General features: G+C 36.0%; 4 protein-coding genes across 4 annotated transcripts; all 4 read left to right on the forward strand.

Moving 5' to 3' along the window:
- The first annotated feature begins 9,023 nt into the window (after positions 1 to 9,023).
- On the forward strand, positions 9,024 to 9,545 carry LOC122296809 (TMV resistance protein N-like). The gene has a single exon (XM_043106606.1). The coding sequence runs from the start codon at positions 9,024 to 9,026 to the stop codon at positions 9,543 to 9,545; it is 522 nt and encodes a 173-aa protein (XP_042962540.1).
- LOC122295997 (disease resistance protein RPV1-like) lies at positions 9,095 to 18,357 on the forward strand. Its single transcript, XM_043105351.1, has 5 exons — positions 9,095 to 9,535; positions 11,589 to 11,870; positions 11,957 to 13,514; positions 13,659 to 13,741; positions 17,862 to 18,357. The coding sequence occupies exons 2-3, from the start codon at positions 11,826 to 11,828 to the stop codon at positions 12,962 to 12,964; spliced, it is 1,053 nt and encodes a 350-aa protein (XP_042961285.1). The 5' UTR covers positions 9,095 to 9,535; positions 11,589 to 11,825; the 3' UTR covers positions 12,965 to 13,514; positions 13,659 to 13,741; positions 17,862 to 18,357.
- LOC122296811 (TMV resistance protein N-like) lies at positions 9,545 to 11,750 on the forward strand. Its single transcript, XM_043106607.1, has 2 exons — positions 9,545 to 11,237; positions 11,589 to 11,750. Exons 1-2 carry the CDS (start codon positions 10,203 to 10,205, stop codon positions 11,748 to 11,750), a joined length of 1,197 nt encoding a protein of 398 aa, XP_042962541.1. The 5' UTR covers positions 9,545 to 10,202.
- LOC122296812 (chorismate synthase-like) lies at positions 13,616 to 22,576 on the forward strand. The gene is made up of 4 exons (XM_043106608.1): positions 13,616 to 13,741; positions 21,134 to 21,202; positions 21,302 to 21,394; positions 22,238 to 22,576. The coding sequence occupies exons 1-4, from the start codon at positions 13,616 to 13,618 to the stop codon at positions 22,574 to 22,576; spliced, it is 627 nt and encodes a 208-aa protein (XP_042962542.1).
- Positions 22,577 to 23,077: the final 501 nt, after the last annotated feature.

Raw genomic sequence — 23,077 nt, forward strand, 5'->3', positions numbered from 1 at the left:
TGTAATTCTGTTTTTACTAAACTTGACTCAATACATGACTCATATTTCTCCTACTTGGCTTAAAACCTTTGGACTTTACATAATATCCCTTATAGACCCAACTCAAACTTAGAGCAAAGCAAAAGGAATGGTCACGACTCGTTTCTACTACTGTTTTTCTAAAATATAGCCTATATGTTGCGATATATATATTGGTATTAGTCATAAGTATTGACATATCATTTAAAAACTTATTTGTTGATTTAGCATATTACAAAAATTGGAAACATTGCAGAAAAGTTATCTAAAAGAACAAAAGAATGAAATGAGTCAAATTCACCATTCACCATTCCTTTTAACACGTTTCACAAGTATCTTATTAAATGACTTTACAGAAGTTGCAAGAAGTTTTATTCTATCTTTCCTTTCAGCACGTTTGACCCACTTGTCTATAACAATCATATATAGATATTGTGTGCATTGAAGAGTGGATTATTAAATGAAGACTAATACATCTTATTAAATGACTTTACGTAAGTTGCCAAGAAGTTTCATTCTATATTTCATTTTAACACGTTTGACCCACTTGCCTACAACAATTATATATAGATATTGTGTGCATTTAAGTGTAGATTATTAAATGAAAAATAATACATCTTATTAAATGACTTTATGGAAGTTGTCAAGAAGCTTGATTCTGTCTTTCCTTTTAATACGTTTGACAAGTATCATATTAAATGACTTTACGGAAGTTGCCAAGAAGTTTTATTCTGTCTTTTCTTTTAGTACATTTGACTCATTTGTCTACAACAATCATAAATAGATATTGAGTTTATTTAAGTGTGGATTATTAAATGACAAATAATACATCTTATTAAATAACTTTATGAAAGTTGCCAAGAAGTTTTATTATGTCTTTCCTTTTAACACATTTGACACATTTGTCTATACTATTCACTATATCATAGCATTATCAGAAAACCAAACCCCTTCATTGCTGATATTTTTAAAATTTAAAAGGGGTGAGGGGATGCTATTTCAAATACGTAATTGCACCCATGTTAAAGTGCTGGTACTAATATTCATGCCTCAACTTCCACACGGGAGACAGACAGTAACAAGATACTTGGAATTAATTGGAATGGAAGTAATTTCTTTTGCTGGAATGCCATGTGGAGTAGGTAAAGACAAACGATCTTTGCTTGAATGATTTTTAGTTTTGTTAATTTGCTAGGTAACAAGTTTTATCACTTTATATGCTACTTTGCAATCAAGTTTGCTTGAAATGATTGTGTTCTGGTACATGTTAGTGTTTTGAAAATTAGTGTTGAAAATTATCAGACCATCATTGTGAATGTAGGGTACTGTTATATATATTAAAAAAACAAAAACTGTGAATGTAGAATCCTTATATTAAAAAGCTCATATGTTACTATCATTGTCAATGCTGTGTCCTTTGGGTAGAAACTTAAAGACAGCAATCATTGCGAATGCTAGCCTATCTAGGTTCAGCTTGTAATTTTCTTTATTTCTTGTTCTAATTTTTATTTGTTCACATACGTTCAGCTTTAATAGGCTTTTGCATTTGCTTTCTAATGTTTCTAAGTCTCTATTTTGGATTATGTTTCTAATACTTTATTTTTAAAGATTATTTATAACATTTAAAAATACTTTATATATTTAAAGATCATTTATAACATTTGAAAATAGTGAATATTATAAAAATATATTATATTTTTAATCAAACAATCTTATATTATTCTCAGGTCCCATGAATCAGATATCAAAGGTTACAAATATTTGCAATGCAGTTCTCCATATTCCGCTTAGTCGGGGTATATAGAGCTAAAAGATTTCCTGAATTATTGTGGCTGCTGTTGTTTTTTATTTGAAGTAGTGTGGCTGCTGTTGCTGTTTATTTGAAGTATTGTGGATCCTGCTGTTGTTTATTTGAAGTATATGTACAAGTAGAGACACACGAACCAACCTTAAAGACATAATGTGTACAAGTAGAGACACATTTTCCCCTAGGAGTCACTTCTGAGTTCTGTGTCCTTTTGTTTTAGTAAATGCTCGACTGACCGAGGGTCTTCAAATTGATACAGAGGCAAAAGAAGTCAATTCTGGTCTTATACTGACATGGGGCTCTTATTTTCTTCACCTTATCTGCAGGCTTTCTTTTTCATTATCAATGCAGAGGTGACGTGAAAGTTATCCACTTCCTGATCATCAACACCATTACATACATCATTATCCAACTTTTTCAACAATGATTTAATTTCAAATCACTTAAATGCAAATGTTCTTACTTTTTAGCGTTGGACTTTAGTAACTGCTCAATTCAGCTTGTGGTGAATGTATATTTACATGAGAGTTTCAGTTTGATGCCATCCAGCTCAATTCAGCATGTAGAAATCTGCAGACGCATCTTTTGTACTGCAGAGTAAAACCCAAATGTGTTGAACATTAGTGATGACTTGTGTTTTTTTCAATGATGTTTTTTTGAGGTGAAAATGTAAGCTGTATTGAGGTGAAAACTCGCAGTACAGTTTTCTGAATAAAGTTATCAATGATGAATATATCGCTTTATCCATCAAGCAAGTTGATAGGTATCAAATACACGAAAGCATTTGCCCCTACGTTAAGCTGTATTGGACCGAAATATAGGAACTTGGAGGTGAGAAAGCAATGAATCAGCTTGTCTGAGTATTGGATTCGAAATAAAGCCTTGCCGAAGGCTCCTCTGCAAGCTGAAAGACTCGGATGGAATAAAAGATAATCGAGTGCATTTCTTTTGGAATATCGTGCAGCTGTGCCAAAGGAGAGTTGACGCTTTTTCTGTAAATCATTGTAGATAGAGCATCGAAACACAGAGAATACACGTACTTTAGAATTATGATTGGGATCCATGATATTAGTGGCAGTTCGAAATTGGGATGAATTTTTCTTGGCTTCCTCTCATCTGATATTAGTGGTAGAGCTGTATGTTTGATAAGCCAACTTACGTCCATTTACAGTACACGGTTATGAACTAAAGTCCTGCGTAAAACAAACCTCCGGATTCCCACTAATTAATTCTCCGAACCACCTTTACGACTTTTGAGATTTACATTTATTACCTTATTGATTTTTTTTTTTTTTTTAAGAAGAGCGGAAAGTCACATGTCCATGAGTGATCCCCTCCCATATTTATTAAAAACCCTCACTTTTGGCAGAGGAATACCGTGGAAACAAAAACAAAACCCAAGAAAAACCAAAAAAACCATACTCCAAAAACAAAAACAACGACAGACCTATAAGACAAGAAAAAAACCAAACCTAACATCTTAAAGATGCTAGGCCTAAACTATCCAAAAGGATCAACCCTCGCAAAAACCGAGGCATATTACAATGAGTATAGAACACCAACTCCTCCCCTGAAGCCCCAGATTTGGCTAACCAATCTGCCACTCTATTACCTTCCTGCAAAACATGTTGAAAATGGCATTGTATGGTTCGGGTCAACTCAATAATTTCCTCTCAAAAATCCTCTAGATACCAAACACCACATCTTCCTCTCATCCACCAAGAAATAACTACCTGTGAATCCATTTCAATAATCACCTTAGTGATATTTAAAGCTTTGCAAATCCTCAAACCTTGAAGAAGCGCCATAAGTTCTGCTTTATTATTAGAGCCAAAACCAATATGTGAAGCATAAGCCTGGACATGTCGTCCTGACTCGTTGCGAATTAGTCCCTCAATACCACATGAACCTGGATTGCCAAGACTACTACCATCCGTATTTAATTTATGCCACCCCAATGGTGGCTTAGTCCACCTTACTACTCTGCAAGAAGGGACATTTGGGGCAACCGGTTTTATCCTCAAGGCCTCAAGAATCATACCATCTCGATGAGACAACCGTTTGGGCCGTTTAATCATCTGACAAAGAGAACCAAGCCATACACAAATAGAATGGACAATAGTGTTATGGGACTCCAAAATACCTTCCATCCGAGCTAGACATCTTCTCCTCCATAACCGCCAAGAAACAATGATGGGCATGATACCCACAATAAAACCCACCTATGTAGAAGCATTAGCTCGCCTGAACCAAATCCCTGCATTCTGTTTCCAACCACTTCCAATAGGAATACCAAATATAGTGGCAAAAAAGGACCATATTTTTTTAGGGAAATCACCCTCAAATAACACATGATTCAAATCTTCAATATAACCTGCCATACAACAATCACATTTGGAAGCAATAGAAATACCAATACGTTGCAATCTATCATCCACACTCAAGGCCATATGCCAAGCCCTCCAAAAATGTATAGACATTTTTAACGGAATATATTTATTCCAAATCCAAGTATGCCAATCAAGAGAAGATCCCCTAACACGAATACAGTTCTAGGCAGATTTAGTAGTAAACATACCTGTCTCCATCGGAGTCCAAATCAGAACATCCTTTCCAGAATTAGGCCTTGATAATGAAATTAAAATTTCATCCACCTTCTGCCCCCCTACTAAACTTTCTAACATATCCACATCCCAACTGTCTGATAACCGACAATCTTTTATTTTAAGCAAAGGTGAGCCAACTGGGGACATATCATTTATAAGCGGGCATTCTCCCTCCATTTATCATACCAGAAACAAATATCACCTTCTCTAATCTTCCACTTCGAATTATTCAACAACAACGGTATACAATTTGCAACCATTCTCCAAAACCTAGACCCTTTTGGGGCTTGAATTAAGCACCAAGGTGTTGTGCCCACATATTTTGCTTTGAAAAAGTTGGCCCATAAAGAATTACCTTGAATAAGATTCCACGCAAAATGCATATGCAAAGCTTTCTGACAGTCCTGAAGGGCCCGCAAACCAAGCCCCCCTTCTTCCACCGGATTGCAAATATATCTCCATGCCACCCATTTTCTTTTATCCCGCCCATCTGATTCTCCCCAAAAGAAAGAACTCATCAACTGGTGAATCTTGGAAATGATAACTTGAGGAACCTGTAAAACAGCAAATAGGTGAATCGCCATGCTAGAAATAACATGTCGTAACAAAATGAGCTTTCCACCAAAAGATAGAAGCCTCATTTTCCAACCACTAATTTTTTGCCTCACTTTATTCATCATATCTTCTAAGTGAACCTGTTTAAGTTTTCCCAAAATAATCGGCACCCCTAAGTATTTGAAAGGGAAAGTCCACTCTCTGAATCCCGTGCTTCGTAACAATCTACGCTTCCTTCTAGAGGAAATTTTATTCGAACAATATAATGCTTATTTCTATATATTGATAGCCTGTCCCGACCACCTCTCATATTGGCTCAAAATTTGCTGAAGGACTCTAACCGATCTCTGGCTACCATTGGAAAAAATCATGACATCATCAGCATACATCAAATGAGAAACAATAGGTGTACCATGGGCCTATGAGAACAACCCAAACTTATGCTCATGAACACTTCTCTAGATCAACCGGGATAAGACCTCTTGTTGTATGATAAATAAATAAGGTGACAGTGGATCACCTTGACGAAGACCTCGGCCTCCCGGAAAGAAGCCCTTAACTGTACCATTCATCATTATCGAATACCAAGGGCTAGAAATACAAAAATGCACCAAATCACAGAATTGAGTAGAGAAACCAAACCTACGCCAGACTTTGATTAGAAAGGCCCAGTCCACACGATCATAGGCTTTTGCCATATCTACTTTTAGCATAATATTACCCCCATGAATTCTTCTATTAATGGAGTGAACCATTTCCTGAGTGAGGCTAATGTTCTCAAAGATGCTTCTTCCAGGAATAAAAGCACCTTGCTCCAGAGAAATCAGGCGAGGCAATAAACCTGTTAAACGAGATACAATAATCTTGGAGCAAATTTTATAAAAAACAGAGCAAAGGCTGATGGGTCGGAACTTATCAAAACCTGTAGGCGACTCCACCATTGGTATTAAAACCAAATTATGAAGCAGTAAAATACTTGGGAAGATTCTTTGACACAAAAAATTCCTTTACTGCCCTCCAAACGTCACCTTTAAGAATCTCCCAACAAGATGTATAAAAGCCCAACCCAAATCCATCTGGGCCCGGTGAACTCTGAGATGGAATAGAAGACACAGCCTCAAACACTTCCTCTATAGTGGGAGGATGAATGAGAGAGGTATTTTCCTCCTCTGAAATGACAGGCACAATATAATCTTCAAGACTAGGCTGCTCTGCAGGTGACTCCCTATGAAAAATAGAAGTGAAGTACTCTACTGCCCCTTGGTGAATACTTTCTGGCGTCCCAAAAACCACCCCATTTGACCGCATATGTAGAACTTTTTTCCTTTTTTTATTAGCAAGGCAAGCATGATAGAATTTATTATTCCGATCCCCCTCCATCTTCTATTTTAACTTAGCCATCTGAGCCAATCTCACCTCTTCCCGACGTCTCCAAAGAGCCAAATCTGAAACTTCCTCTTGTAATTCATTCCCCAAATTGTCTTCCCAAGATATTTGCAATTGCTGCTCAATATTCTCGATCTGTTTTTCAAGAGCATCAATACGACTCAAAGTATGGCCAAAGACCCTTTTGTTCCATTCTCAAAGAGCCACCTTTGTCATTTTTAATTTTCTAATCAGATTATAGATAGCCGACCCATCCATATGGACCTCCCAAGCTGACCGAACACAATCTAAAAAATCATGATGGTCCACCCACATCTGTTGGAAACGGAACGGAGCAGGGCCATAGGACAAAGGATCCTGCATAAGTTCAATAAACATGGGAGCATGATCTGAAGTCGAACGCGGTGTTCGAACGCGGTAAATAAGAACAACAAGCATTAGGAAACAAAGCCAAGAAAGAACTATCCATGAGAGTGCGATCAAGGCGCGCCCAAGGACGAGCAAACCCCATTCGCCCATTACACCAAGAAAAACCACTCCCTTTCATCACCATCTCCATCAAACCTCCTTGATGAATCCAATTATTAAAATCCTCCATAGCCATTATAGTCTGAGGCCTACCACCTCTTCTTTTTGAATCATTCCGTATAATATTAAAATCACCCACAAACATACAAGAGTCGAAACCCATATTATTAATGCTAAGTCCTCCCAAAGGAGCCGTCTCTCGGCCAATGTACACTTGGCATAAATAACAGTAAGCAAGAATGTCATATTACCTTCTCCAACCATAATTGAAATAAATTGCATACCCATCCGAGTGTTATTCCAAAAAATCCATATTTTACCCCCTTCACCCTCATTAGAAATAAAGTTGTCAAAATTTAGCCTTCGAGCCAATTGACGTGCACCCTCTTCATTTTGAAAAGGTTCCAAAAGAGCAACTATTTTTGGTTTCAATTTTCCAATCAACTTCTTTAATCTCTTTTGAGAGGTGCCAACCCCCCTAATATTCCATACGAAGATGGACTCAATCATAGGTTAAGTTTAGAAACTCGGGCATGAGCCCGTGAAGAACTACGCATTTTAACCAACATCTTCTTCTTATATTTTTTCTTACCTTCATTTGCCTCCAACTCCGTAAGATAGTCTTTCTCTTGATTGAAAACTTCTACTCTGGCTCTGGCTCCGAAACTGCATTATCAATCTCAACCAATTCCTCATCTCTTGGATTCTCGGTTTCCTCTTCACCCATCCTCTCCGGTTGCACTTCAACTAGACCTGTCCCATCAAATTGCACCTCCAGGAGAGGCACATTCTGATTTGTGTTTATCATAGTCTGTTCCTCGAGATCACCACATGTAGCAGAATCCACATTTTCCATCCTCCTCGCACTACCTCTATTTTCTTCATTAGCAGTTTCCACACGTAGCAGATCCTGTACAGCCTCCGGTTCTATAACTTCCACTCCGTTTTCAACCTGGTTAGTCACCAACACATTATTATTTTGAGTTTCCACCATCCCCACAGGTTCATCACATATCGGAATCACCTCCATAGATGCAAACAGCAGATGTAATTCCACCGTAGTCCTCTCTTCCATTGGACCCGTTTGCTCCTTGCCGCTGCTCTGCATATGTTCCACACTAACAACAGGCCTATTTATTTCCGTTTCTTTTTCTTTCATTCCCTCTCCATTAACAGCAACCGGTTGCCCTTTCTCTTGCTTATCATTCGTCCCTTTATGTCCATACCCGTGCTGCCCAAATTTTCCTCTGCATGTCTGAGTATTGTGTCCCTGCATTTTACACGAATTGCAATATGCCAGGAGAGTCTCATAAATCACCTCTTGCTTGCGGCTAGATGGTAAGCCCGGAGCCCCAATCCAGAAATGAGAAAGAGGAGGTTTTGCAGCGTCAACTTCTACACATAAACGTGCTCCATCCATACGTGTGGCACACCTGGTTGGGTTGTCATGCCGGATAAAATTCCGTATCGGCATCATGAGTATATTCAAGAAAGATTCTTGATAGAAGTTCAGAGGAAGACCTGGAAGGTAAACCCAGACCAGCACTCTTGAAGGTTCTGCATCTTCATCAAAATCTGGGGACCACCGAAACGGACGGTAAAAGCTTCCATTAATTTCACACACCTCCCTCGATAACGCTTTCGTGAAATCGGCTTCAGATATCATACGAACAAACACATGCCGAGGATGCCGCATGGAATATACAATCGGATTGGAAGAGAGTCCCCATCGGCTATGAATGAAAGATCGGACGGCATCCAATGAAGGTCTATGTTTCAGAAACTTCAGAACTACCGAGAATCAGAAAGGCTCTGCTGACGTTGCAATTTCTTCTTTGGTGAATTGAAAGAACACCTCACCATCAACTATCTTAGGAATCCTAGGAGCAAGAACCATCTCAGGGATGGGTTGCGGGACAGCAGCCACCAGATTGGCAAAAGAGGGCCGACTGGAGCCACCCTCAATGGCTGCCATGCAGCCTCACGTAAAGACTACCTTATTGATTTTGAACAACCACATACACGGTTTCTAAACAACCATTACTATCAATGGTACATCCCCACTTCTCACCTTTCTTTGACCCACTTCTCTATATTTGCACCTCTCTAGTGAACATTAGAAGATGAGTTCTTCCATGGCTTTACAAGGAGCTTCTTCCTCGCTCTTGTCCACTTCTTCTTCCATCCATTCGTGGACCCATGATGTATTCTTGAGTTTTAGAAGTGAGGATGTTCGTCAAAAATTTATTTCTCATCTATACTATGCTTTGCATCATATGGGAATCAACACTTGCATTGACAAGAATCTTGAAAGAGGAGAGGAAATTTCGCTAGAACTTTTCAAAGCTATTGAAAGATCAATGATTTTTATCATTGTACTCTCTAAAAACTATTCAGAATCCAAATGGTGTTTAGATGAGTTATTGAAGATCCTTGAGTGTAAGGAAAAGGTAAAACAAATTGTTCTACCTTTACTTTATGATGTAGCTCCATCAGAGGTACGACATCAAAAAGGAAGTTTTGGAGAAGTATTTGCTAAACTTGGATGTAAGATCAAGGATGAAGTAAAGGTTACAGAGTGGAAGGCAGCTTTGCAGAAAGTAGCCAATTTTTTCGGATTCACATTAGGGGACAGGTACTTTTAATGAGCTATCTTTTATATCTGTTTACACATGATGTTAAACAGAAGTTTATGGGGGAAATTTAGACAAATCCAGAATCTAAGATCAGTTCGCAAATTGATTAAGATAGCCTTGCCAAACTATTTGATATTTACCAGTCTTTTCGGCATTGAATTTTGTGCATAATATACTTAAATTAGAAATCTTTTCTTATTGAGGGATTTAATATCGTACTACCACATTCATTTCACATGAAATTTACAGAACAAATAAAATAGAAGAACATGAAACTATACAAATCGAAATCTTCTCTCTGTTTTTTTTTTCTTTATTTTTGGGTTCTATAAAGAATAAACAAAGGTTTTAAGCATCAATTTGTTTAGAGATATACATACTGAAAAATACTCTTAGTTATAAGTTTTAGAATTAAGACAAATTCAAGAATGGAAAAATGCAAGTATGAGAAGAGCATGAGGAAGAAGAAAGGCAACCTTTGACATGGTAATCTACTACTGTTATTTTGTAATGGATAAAAAGAAAAAAGAAAAAATGATATTTAACAAATCATCTTTATGTGTGTATTATGGTGAAAAGTCTTAACTATTTAAATTTCTCATTTTTTATATTGATAGGAATGAATAAGAGTTTATTCAGGACATCATTAAATGGGTGGACTCGATAATGGTGAATCGTACATTTCTTAATGTTGCAAAGTATCTAGTTGGACTAGAGTCTCGTGCACAAGACATTTATGAGCATTTAAGTATGGGAAGGAATGATATTATATGCATGGTAGGGATATTTGAAACCGGTGGAATTGGTAAGACTACTATTGCAAAAGAGATCTATAACAAGATATCTTATCAATTTGAAGGAAATTGTTTTTTGAAAAACATTGGAGAAAATTCAAAAGTAGGAGGTCTGATCCAACTGCAAAAAACACTTCTTTCTGAGATTTTGGGAATAAGTTTGGATTTTCATGATATTGACAGAGGCATCAATGTGATTAGGCATAGACTTTGCTCAAAAAGAGTTCTCCTAATTCTTGATGATGTGGATGAATTGGTCCAGCTAGAAACATTAGCTGGAGCTCTTGATTGGTTTGGTTTAGGAAGTAGAATCATCATAACAACAAGATATCAACATTTACTAAATATCTCTAAAGTTGATTCAAAACACGAGTTGAAGATTTTGGCTAACGATGAAGCTCTTAAGCTCTTTAGCTTGCATGCTTTTGAGAAAGATGAACCACTTGATGAATATGTGGAACTCTCTAAACAAGTAATGCAATACGCTTTAACAGTGGTAGGTTCAACTCTAAAAGATCAAAGCATTCATCAATGGAAAAGTGTATTGAATAAATATAAACAAATACCCGACATAAATATTCAGAGTGTACTTCGAGTAAGTTATGATGGGTTGGAAGATAATGAGAAGGACATGTTTCTTGATATTGCATGTTTCTTCAAAGGAGGACCTTTGGCTGATGTCATTAAAATATTTGACAATTGTGGTTTCTTTCCTAATTATGGTATCCAGAGACTTATAGACAAGTGTCTTATCACTGTTGATGAGTGTAATAAATATTTTTGGATGCATGACTTGCTACAATATATGGGTCGAGAAATTGTTCGACTACAATCACCAAAAGAACCCGGTGAACATAGTAGATTATGGTTTCATGAGGTTGTTCGTCACGTGTTGGAAGAAAATACGGTAAGAGACACAAAAAGTTCTTTAATTTTACATTAATTATTTCCTATTTTATTAGTGAAACCTACTGGAATATATATATATATATATATATATATATCTTGTAAATCAAACTGAAAGTATGAAATGTCCTGTTTGATTTCAAATATCCTATTATTTTATTTGTTTTGTGAAAATTTTTAGAGTCGTATGTGAGTTGGGAAAAGACATTCTTTAATTTTATTTATTTATTTATTTATTTTAATGCGAGACTATTTAGTATTTTATATTTCCGTAACAGAAAATACCAAAAATAGCTTTATTTTATGCATTAGTTTTACTAACACTCTTCTCATGTATTCTCTCACGTACCAGGGTACCAACAAAATCGAAGGCATTATAGTAGAAATGCCCAAAGGCGAGGAAACGATTATTTTGAGTCCCGAAGTAGTTGTACAAATGAAAAGACTCAGAGTGTTTATCAATCGTAATGCAAGATTTTCAAGTGGACCTAATTATCTCTCTAAGGAGTTATGAGTACTTGATTGGTTTGAATATCCGTTACAATCTTTGCCATCCAATTTTCAAGGAAATAAACTCATTATCTTTAAAATGAGTGGTAGCTTCATCAAGGAGTTAAGCTTCATCAGGTTTAAGGTACGTATACAATATAATTTTCAATAACTTTATTTCTTTAATTTATGTGCTAAACTCCTTTTGATTTGTTTTTTCTTTTTTAAAAGAACGTGACAATTATGGGTTTCAATGATTGTAACTTCTTAACAAAACTTCCGGATCTTTCAAGCATCCTAAATTTGAAGGAATTGATTGTTGAAAAGTGTACAAGTTTAGTTGAGGTGCATGATTCCGTTGGATCCCTGGATAATCTTTTAAAATTGAGTTTTCACGAATGCTCTAACCTCCGAATATTTCCAAGAAGACTCAAGTTGAGATCTTTACGCAACCTTAATCTTAGTGATTGCTCAAACCTTCATGAATTTCCTGAAATTGGGTGTGAAATGAAATATTTAAGTTCATTAAATCTACTTCGCAGCGCAGTGGAAGAACTACCTATATCTATTAGGAACCTCGCTGGACTTGATGCTTTAATTATAAACGGTTGCAAAAACCTTGTGCTTCTCCCAATTTTTCTGCTGCAAAATTTACGCAAGCTTGGAATTGGTGGTCCAACAATGGAAGATGAGATTTTATTGAGTGAAGAAAGACTCCTTGATTTGCAGCATCCAACGAATTCAAGCACTGCATTACAAGTGTTGAATCTTTCAAATTGTCCCCAAATAGAATCAAGTTTCTTTCCAAAATCTAGTTTCTTTACCATGTTTAATTCCTCGGCCACTTTGAGAAAGTTAATTCTATCGGAAAGTGAGATGGTTAGCCTTCCCTCGAGCATCAAAGGATTTGTTGCACTCAGTGAACTCTACTTGCGGGACTGCGAAAAACTTGAAGAAATCTTAGAACTTCCACCAAATATAAAAAGTGTAGATGCTACAGGATGCATATCATTACAAAGATTTTCTGAAGTATTAAGAATATTGAAATTTGATGGAAGCCATATCAGATCACTACATATGATTCAATTGGGTGGTTGCAAAAAAATGCATGAGAAGATTTGGAATTACAAAGTGCCAAATCCTTTACTCTGGAAGGTATGTATATATTTTTCTCATTCTCTCTCTCAATTCTTTGTAAGATGCATGACTCTTAAACTGATGATGATGATATTGGTTTAGCAGAGACATTATAATGCCACTGCGTTATCGGAAAATGAGATTCTAGAGTGGTTCCGGTATCAAAAAGAAATTTTAGAAAATGAAATTGTTAAGAGTGGGAATGATGATGATTTCCAACTGAGAAAAAATGAAGAATGGGTAATAAATATTGAAGGGCCACACAATTTGGAAGATATAAGTGGCATTGTAGTATACTCCCTTGTGTTTAATAAAGAAGTTCGTGAAAGTTCAGATTTTATTTATGATGCTGAGATAACCAGTAACAGCTCCAATCATGTACGCCTTATCTATTTCGATGAAGGGGTAAATTTGATTAATATTTATTATACAACTGGAAGCAGATATGACATAAAGGTTGGGTACTCCGATTTAGAATCATTTGAGCTAAAGGTTTTGGACAATTTGAGAGTTCACCTTCGTCCTCTTCCAAATGTTTGGGATCCTTTGCGGGTACTATTTTATAGATGTTGCGGAGCCAATGTTGTATACAAACACCAAAGCAGAGCACATAAAAGAAGAAAAATGGATTGAATTGTTTTGGGATTTTTAGGTGAGACTTCCCTTTCATTTTTGTTTGTTTTCTATTTTCTCTACCTTTTAGACTTGATTTGCTATTTGCCACTGGAAATAAGAACCCAATTTATTAGCTCAATGATGTCACTATTTCACAGTACTCTTGGAATCCAATCCGTAGCCGTATACAGAAGGAAAGAGGGATTCTTAAACTTGGGGCATCAACTTCCAGATCTGGTGCAGAAGGACTATGATGATCCAAAGGTAAACTTGGAGTTAGAGCTTTGACTTGGTATAAAGCATGAATTTCAAACATTAATTAGCTTGTAAGCATTTTAATTTGTTCATTTACTGATAGCCATTAGTTTGTTTTCTTGGATGATGAATTCAAGTGATTTGCTGCCCTGAAAGTCTTCTTTTATATCCTTATTACAGCAAGTATATGCTAAAAACACTCAGCTGAAAATTTAGAAAACACCTATTCTGTAACAGTCCGCTAGAAATTCAATTGTGAAATTTCTATTGACTTTAGGAACCTCGTGAAAACTCCGTAAGTTTACACGAATCAACTAATCGCATAAGTTTTAGCCTGTCAACATAGTTAGTGTTATCACTCACTATGGTGCCAGAAATACTATTTTAATTATTTGAGATAGTTAGAAGTGTCAGAATACATTATAGTCTACACCACTAGGCTTAATTGAATATTTAGGATTTTTTAGTACTAAGTTTATTACGTTTATTTTTGGAGTGAATAGTAACCTCGGTAAACGTATTAAGCGCAGTGTTTTCAAAATTATAGTGTGTAATGTCCAAATTAGGTTAGCGAAATTTTATTTGGACACATGGAAATATTTTAGCCACCTTACTCTTCCAAGTCTACTCCACATTTGGAAAATATCTTGAGCTGATTTTTATAGATATTATTGGATAGAATATTTTGAGATAATCTTTTATAGATATTTTGGGTAGGAGAAAACCACCTTCAACTCTCAAATCTAGCCTTATCATCTTCCTTATCTCATCCATAAGTATCTCCAGCCATCACCTACAAACTTATCTTCATTTACACGTTCCTTTAAAAGAATATCAAATACTTTCTCTCGGACAGCTTTTAGGAGTTCTTTTGCACGCCCATTTCGAAGCTTTTGTAAGTGTTTTATCATAAAGTCTGCTTCATATAAGTTGTTCCTTTTTGAGTCTACTTTACATGGATATCTTATTTGTCCCATTTGAAGATCATTTGGTCAGTCAAATATTATATAAACTATAGAAAGGTCATTCTAGGAGATAAACTAGAGAATATGTTATAGTTTGGAGTTTTTGACCAAGCTAATAGATAGATATTGGTCCGAAATTTTTATGGAGTATTTTTAACATGTATATATGACTATTGGTTGAGGATTTTTGCATGATTAAAGGTTTTGATGAAATATTTTCTTAGATTTAGAAACTTAGAAACTGGAAGAAGAAAAACAGTTTCTGTTTTGAGAAAAGTTAACTCTTTGGTGGTCTAAACCTATTCTAATGACTTTGATAATTTTATTGGAGGATCCTAAGCATCTTATATACATGTTATATTATTATTTTGAAGATATTTGATGTTAGTTTCAAAGATATGAAATTTTATGCAAAGAGATATTCAGATAAGCCAAAGTGTGGATATTCTTGGCTAAATTTATATTTTGGTTAATTTCTAACCATGTGATCTTGAATTAGAAGCTTATATATGTTTTAGGACATCTTTTTAAACCATGTGATGGTTTTGTTTGAAGATCATATATTTATAAGTCATAGATCAAGAGATTTATCAAAACTAGTTGAGGAAAAAGTTTCTGTTTTTGGACTAAGTGTAAAACCAAAAACTCCAAATGTTATTTTGTGATTTTGGTGACTTTATTTTGATGATTTAAAGCATGGTTGATGTTAGGATGATATTATGAATATGTTAGAAGTAAGATTTGATTTTTGAAATTCTTGGAGATGTTTTGATTTAAGGTCAAAACTTGTGATTCAAGTGCTTGGATCTTTTTACAAAAAAGTTTGGTGTTGATTATTAGCTTTTTCTAAATGGATGTTTTAAGTATGGTTTTGAACTTAGGATTGGAAGATGTTTGTTGCAAAATTTTAGTTTAAGCATGAGTTTTGAAGTTGGAAGGAATTGCAGCAAAAATGAAGGGAAATGGCCTATGGATGTTTCGGCCATAGTGTGTTTTCCATAGTTGTGTTTTGTTTTAAATTTTTCTGAGTTGATATTTAAGTTTAGGACAAAATTTACATGAGGAATGTAAATTTTAGAAACTTTTGGAGTTAGTATGCAAAATCCTTAAATTATGGGTAAAACGGTCATTTTTCCACATGTAGAGAGTAAAATGAAAATTTTACTCTTTAAGTTAGTATTTTCCATATTTCAAATTATTAGTGATTTAGTTCTAACTTTTAGAATCACTAATTACAGTTCCTCGTGATCACACTTGAAGTTTTATAAGAAACATGGAGATCGAGGTAAGTTAGCTTTTAACTTACTAGCAGTCTACTGTGTATGTGTGCTAAGTAAAGGAACTACAGTGTATGTATGTATGTTATTATATATGTCATGCCATGCCAAGTTATCACGTAATTGTCTATTATACAGAATTTATTCTATCATCAATTTTTATCTGTTACATAATATATTCTGTCATGTATTACTGTATATTATAAGTATGTCATGTTAAATATGTTGTCTATTATATGTTATGCCGTGTTACGAAATGTTTCTATCTCAAGTTGGTCATGTATTTCAAGTTATGTTCAAGTCACGTTATGTTACATCAGGGCTTCAGTCCTTTCATATTCTAGTCACGTGTCATCTTGAGTACATTCAGTTTGTGTAGAATACATGGGGCCACAACAACTGTAGAGTATGTATTTAACTACATTGTGATGTGTAGAATACATGGGGCCACAACAACTGTGGAGTATGTATTTACACGTAAAATACATGGGGCCACAACAACTGTGGAGTATGTATTTTTCATGTTAAGTCAAGTTTGTGTAGAATACATGGGGCCACAACAACTGTGGAGTATGTATTTACACATAGAATACATGGAGCTACAACAACTGTGGAGAATGTATTTTTCATGTTAATTCAAGTGTCAGAGCAAGTTCATACTAAGTCAAGTTTCAGATCAAGTTCATGTCAAGTCAAGTTCAGTTCGTGTTTCAAATTAAGTTATGTCAATTATGCTATGTTGTATGCTAAGTTATGCTTTAATTACTTATGAATTTGATTATGCATTTATGCTTTTACTGTCATCCATGCATCATTAGCCTGTATGGAAGTTTTTTGTTAACTTGCTGAGATTTGTAATCAAATCTCACTGTGGTAGTCCCAACTACCATTCCCCCTGAATGGTAGATCTTGTTACAGGACCTGAAGGAGGATCAGGAGCTGACCAACTAGATACAGTCGACTGAACGGTGGTGCGTCGTTAATGTTAATATAGTAGTTAAATTACTACTTGTACGATGGAGTTGCATCTCCAGTACTTTTGGATCATAACTATTTTGGACTAGTGCTGTAATCTTAGTTATTTAATGGATCTTTATATATGAAGTATGTTTTAAGTATTTGGGATATTTTCAGTTTGGTGCATAGTATTGCTAAAGAAAAAAAAAATTATTATCCGCTGCGAATATTGCATAATGTTATATGCATGTTAGGAATATTGCATCTTATATGTCATGAACGGGGGCAGGTGATCTTGTGTTGCATGTCTCGACGCTTCAAATGTCCGTCCGATCCCAAACAGAATTTGGGGGCGTCACATATTCTCATTCCATTAAAAAATTTCCATTAAGTTTGAGTGCAACATATACTACAAAACGAATAAGTATTCATCAATATGCATGCATAATATATATTTATCGTAATGTCTCTGTATTTTGTGTTGTTTTCTAAATTCATCATCCAACACCAGCCTCATATTGTACTAATCCTCTGTATTTTGTTCTTATTTCAATTTTGTATACCCCCTGGATGCTGGGTGCAAAATTTACCATAAAAGTGCGTCTAGACTTGTAGCCTTTGTAAATTAGGCATAGTTGTGACGCGACTGTGTTTCGAAAAATTGGATTCCATTGTTAAGATTCCTTGATGATCAATTTTAGAAACTGATGATGATCTAAATATGCCAACAATCTTTATGATTTATTAGAAATTGAAATTGTTAAGAGTTTAGTTAATACCCAACTGAGGGGAAGAGAAGCATGGGTAATAGATGTTAAAGGACCACTCTATTTTGAGGAGATAAGTTGAATTGTATTGTATCATGTTCTGTTATTTTAAGAACATGGTATGTCTAGGTATTTTATTTATGGTTTCCCAATGATAATCTAGGGATGGGTACTGTTTTAAGCCAATATGGTTGGAATATCTTCATCTCTCTTCAACTTTAAATGACCTTGGAATCCAATCCTTAGCCTTAATCAAGAGAAAAGAGGTATTCTTCAACCTGGGGCACCAAACTTCTAGATCAGATGGAGAAGGACCAAGCGATAGCAAAGGAAGAGAAAAGGAGATAGGCGAACAAAGGTGAAGCGGCTTACTTTTCTTTCATTCCAATATCTCCTGCGACTTCCTCACTCCTCAGCACTTGGGAGTATGTCACCTGGTCTGGCCTGGCTGATGAAAGATCTCGTTTTTACTATGATGATTGAAAGGTAGAGTTGGAGTCAGAGCTTTGACTTGGAATCAAACACATTCCATTCTTTGAAATGGATGAATGACTTGCACGTTTAAAACAGCTGAATCTTAAGAACACTCCATTACTGCCACTGTCATCCATCTCTCTTTCTTTTTCTGTCTCTCTCTATCTCTGGTTATTTATACAGTTGAACAATTTGGAGTTAGACTTCAACCTTGCTAAAAGTGGGGAATCTTCCTGCTACCAATTAGTTTGTAAGCTTTTCACTTTGTTCGTATGCTTATAAACATTGGCTTGTAAGCTTTTCTTGTTAGATATAGAGATATTTTTCAAAAATTTATAGTTTTTTAAAACTTTTCTTGTAATTTCATTCCTAAATATTACTCTAATAGAAAAAATATCTATTTCAAAATTTCGAGTTTTCATCTAATCATTACTTAAACAAAAAATAATAATACAATTGTCAAATTTTACAAATTTCAAAACAAAAGATAATCTTAAAAATTTATATTCATACAACTTTTCAATTTTATTAATCCACTTTCACAAACTTCAGTATAATCCTTATTTTAAAATTAAGCAATTTTTCTTCAAATTTTTTTCTCTTCTTTCCCGAAACTTAATCTCAAACATATTTCAAAATTCTCAAATTACCCAACACTTTTGGTAACAAAACTTAACTTTCGAACTTTTGAATAATAATTTTTGGAGGTATTTCTGTAAAGAAAGTCGACTTCCTAGTTATCTCTAATACGCCTTCTGAGAAAGCTGTAATTTGTCAATACCCAATTTTTTTTTTTTTTTTTATCTTCTTCAAATACAAACATGCATGTAAATATGGAAATGTAATCAGATATTTAAAAGAAGAAAGAAATTCGGACAAAGTACTCCATCTCTTTTAATTAATCCCCATAATCCCTCTCAATGGAGTGGTATGATTGAAGCAGCATGGTCAATCACTTCTTCCATGGCCTTTCAATTAGGAGCTTCTTCCTCTTCTTCATCCTTTTTTTCTTCCATTCCTTGGTATGAGGTATTCTTAAGTTTTAGAGGCAAAGATGTTAGCCACAAATTTATTTCTCATCTATATTGTACTTTGCATAAAAGTAGAATCAACACTTACATAGACGACAAACTTGAAAGGGGAGATAGAATCTCACTAGCACTTCTCAATGCTTTTGAAGGATTAATAATTTCTATCATTATATTCTCTAAAAACTATGTATAATCCAGATGATGTTTTGAAGAGTTATTGATGATTCTTGAGTGTAAAGAAGCAAGGGAACAAATTGTTCTACCAATTTTCTATGAGGTAGATCCATTGGAAGTACCACATCAAAAAGGGAGTTTTTGCGACAGAAAAATTCATTGCAATGTTCAAAATTTGTTGCAGTTTTGAAATTGGTCTTTTGCAGCAATTTTTATACTTTTAGCGATGATAAAAGATAAAAAGCTTGTTGCGACATAAATGACCCGATGGAATTGGTGTTTTTTAAGAGCAAATCACTCAGGTTCCTTATTTCCCTCCAATCCACAAACTCGATTTTAGCCTGTACAATCCCCAATCTGTCTTTCTTCCCTAACTTCTTCTTCTCCATTTTCATCAAACTTGCAGACCAACCCACCCCATTACGTTGCCTCACGACAAAGAGAGGTAATCGCTTGGCATTTCCTCGAGCATAGCATTTCTTCTTCACTACTCTTCCTCTTCTCCTATTCATTTGAACTATAGAACTGGACTCGGGCCTATCATTTCCAATCGGTGGCACTGGGAGGTAATCGCAGCCGCTCTCTCTCTCTCTCTCTCTCTCTCTGAACTTTGTAATGCTGGAAGGGAATTTTTCTTGGGCTTCCTAAATCGAATCCAGAGTGTGACTGAGGCTTAAATTCCTTCCTCAAAGCTTTTGTTAATAAAGAGTCTCGGATTTATATCGTAGATTCATGTGAGGAAGGAAACCTAGGTTTCTCTATGCAACAAAGACAGTTTGGATCCAGCATGGTTTGCATTGATTAGTTGTAAAAAAAAAAGTTTCTCTTATTTATTGGTTAACTGCAAATTTCTATGGTGTGGTATTGTGCTAAAGCTTGTAGAGTTCGAAATAGAAATATTGGGATACTGATTTTTGCTTGGTGATAAATGTTTTGAGGATTAATCTGTTGGAGTTGTCATGTCTAGGAGGCTAGGTCATAGTCGAATTTCTACTGATACATGCCAAATAGGCGAATACATTCGGGTGTTTACGAAGGTTTAAAACAACTTTTTTCATTGCCATTGAATAACTTATTCATTTGTGGTGTTCAAATTGAGAAGAAAAATTTTTAAATGCAGAAGTGAGTACTGGAACACCAATTACTGTACTTGTACCCAATACTTATCAAAGACGACATGCGAGTATTGACTTTTATGTGTGCTTATAGTACAATATGTTTGAAGAGGAAATGTTAATGAGTATAAACAGTGAATATGGAGGGTTAATGGACAGACCATTCTCAGGTCTTTGTTTTCTTCATGTATTCTATACTCAACTAATTCCAAATAATTGGGCACCTGTTAAGGACTCTTTAGGTCACGGGGTGCATGTGGATATCTCATGGAGACAATCCTTCAAGTGCTTCTTACATTGCATTTGGAATGAATTTTCCCATTGAATAATTGCAGTTGACATAGTATTAATTGTTTATAATCATGGCTTCTATGATGATTCATTTCTAGATGCTATCGTTATTTTATTCGAGGGTAAACACAATGGAATATTTTCAGCTTCTTGGAGCTTCTTGGAAAATTTTCATTTATTTAGAATGCTGTGATTTCTTGCCTAGCATATTATTGTAGTTTAGGATGGTTTGAATTGATTTCTTACCCATTTAGTATATGGACACACTGATTCTTGAGCAAATTGATATCATTTGGAACTGTTTTGTAGCTTTTGTGGTTCTCATAAGATCTCAAATGGTATTGTTTCAGGATTATAGTGAAATGTCAATAGCCAATAGATCATTTCATGCAGATGCAATTTATGACATGAAGTATGGTGTCAGGGCAGCGCAGATAACACTTTTCCCATTGAAGTTTAAGTTTGATGGGAATTGCATTTTGGAAATTTAAACATATTGGTTCAACCTATAATTGAAGGGTGGTGGTAGATCTTCAACAAGAGAAACTATTGAGAGAGTTGCTGCTGGGGCCGTTGCTAAGAAAATCCTAAAGAGCCTCACTGGAACTGAGGTGCATTTGTGGTTTTGAGTTGCAGGTTCAAACACTGTCTGTTGTCCATTTCTTTGTGATTATAAGGGTCTCAATTAATAGTGCATACTCTTGTATTCAATGCTCACGATTTTATCATCCTCTTGGTGTGTCTGTTTATATTTTTCAAGTTCATTTTATTTGGTTTTTTTATTAGGAATTGTATAGCAATATAAACGTGCATGAAAAATCTTGTTGGCTAAGTCACTTTAAGATGTATATATTTGTTGCACACAATATGGTTTTAATATATCATTGGAAAAGTGCATCCATAAATATATTATATGCTACAAAGAGATGGAGTGGCACTGTCAAGGGTTGCTACCAAGTTCAGAATTATAGAATATTTCCTGTGGCATCCAAGCGTAGCGGGCTGAAAAGGTTTTGGAATTATATTCTAATCTGCAATTGAATATCAGCAGCGAGTGCATTTCCATCCCTTCCCCCTTCATCCCTTCTTTTGGCAAGGAGACTGAGTCTCATTTTCTCGAGGGCTTGGGCGGCCTGGTCAGCGAAGGCATCCATTTGATTTATGCAGACCTGGCGTATACCAGTGGCACATGCCAATTTGGAGGTCTCAAAGGTCCCATGGAGGGAGGGGCGAGCTCACCTCCAGGGCCTAATGGGAGTTCTCTATTGCGGTGTGTCTGTTGCCCTTGGGGAATTCACTATGGTGCTTCCTCCTGGTTTGCCAATGCACAAGCTAAGGCCACCACCTAGATGGCTAGCTGGCTAAAGGACTAGCTTTTTGAGGTAATGTCATGATTTTTCCTCTTATTTCTTGTTTGTTTGTGATTTTGACTTGAGTACCATGTATTTTGGTAGGGAATCAATGACTTGGTGACTTGTATTATGGCAGACCGGGCTCATCTGGAGGAAGAGGTTAGGGAAAGGCGGAAGCTGTGCTTTGTTGCCAAGGCTGCCTTCAAGAGATGGAGGGTGGAGAAGGCGGAGATGGAGGAGCTCTCTGAGAGAAAAAGGGAGTTCGAAATATTGTTAGAACAGACAAAGGGCTATTCTCACTCCTTGCATGGCGACCTAGAAATTCTTAAAAACGAAGTCCTTGGGCTTCGTGATGAAGTACCCCATGCCCAAGAGGTGAAGGTCAGGGATGACTTCGCATCAAGGCTTCTTAAGTCGGAGAGAGACTCTACTAGGGCTTAACTCTCCTGTGCTCAAAGGGACTTTGAGTCTGAGCGAGGTTGCCTCAATGTTGACCTCCTCACCCGTACTAGGGAGTTAGAATCTGTTCGCTAGGTGCTAGCCCATTCTCAAGAATGCAATCACGGGCTGGTACAAGAGTTGGCAGTAGCTTTGGAAAAGGGCCACCTTACTTCACTCGATCTTTCCGAGGCACAGGGGACTTTGACAGAGCTTCAACGACAGCATGCAGTATAAGGAGAGCTAGAAGGACTCTAGCGAAGAGCACAGGAAGCTACAGCTGGTCTTTCTCACAAAGGACCAATAGTTGACTAAGAAAAAGAATGAGTTGGTTGCCGCCCCGATGGAAGTTACTCTTGCGTGCCCAGCTAACTTCTGTCCCTACGACCAGAGATCATGCATTCGCCTATTGTTATGGTGTCGGTATCCTGAGGCTCAGGCCTCGTTTGATTATTGACCCCTCTATCGACCTCGGGGCTTTGGATCAAATTCTATTTCACCCTT

This window comes from Carya illinoinensis, chromosome 15, assembly GCF_018687715.1.
Source record: "Carya illinoinensis cultivar Pawnee chromosome 15, C.illinoinensisPawnee_v1, whole genome shotgun sequence".
Classification (NCBI taxonomy): domain Eukaryota; kingdom Viridiplantae; phylum Streptophyta; class Magnoliopsida; order Fagales; family Juglandaceae; genus Carya; species Carya illinoinensis.

Excerpts from the sequence above, each read along its gene's own strand:
- LOC122296812 (XM_043106608.1), top strand. The coding sequence starts at position 13,616 with ATGATGTCACTATTTCACAGTACTCTTGGAATCCAATCCGTAGCCGTA. Across the intron at positions 13,742-21,133 it reads AGGACTATGATGATCCAAAG|GATTATAGTGAAATGTCAAT; the intron begins GTAAACTTGGAG and ends GTATTGTTTCAG. Across the intron at positions 21,395-22,237 it reads AGAGCCTCACTGGAACTGAG|GGAATCAATGACTTGGTGAC; the intron begins GTGCATTTGTGG and ends GTATTTTGGTAG.
- LOC122296809 (XM_043106606.1), top strand. The coding sequence starts at position 9,024 with ATGAGTTCTTCCATGGCTTTACAAGGAGCTTCTTCCTCGCTCTTGTCC.
- LOC122296811 (XM_043106607.1), top strand. The coding sequence starts at position 10,203 with ATGGTGAATCGTACATTTCTTAATGTTGCAAAGTATCTAGTTGGACTA. Across the intron at positions 11,238-11,588 it reads ACGTGTTGGAAGAAAATACG|GGTACCAACAAAATCGAAGG; the intron begins GTAAGAGACACA and ends CTCACGTACCAG.
- LOC122295997 (XM_043105351.1), top strand. The coding sequence starts at position 11,826 with ATGAGTGGTAGCTTCATCAAGGAGTTAAGCTTCATCAGGTTTAAG. Across the intron at positions 11,871-11,956 it reads TAAGCTTCATCAGGTTTAAG|AACGTGACAATTATGGGTTT; the intron begins GTACGTATACAA and ends CTTTTTTAAAAG.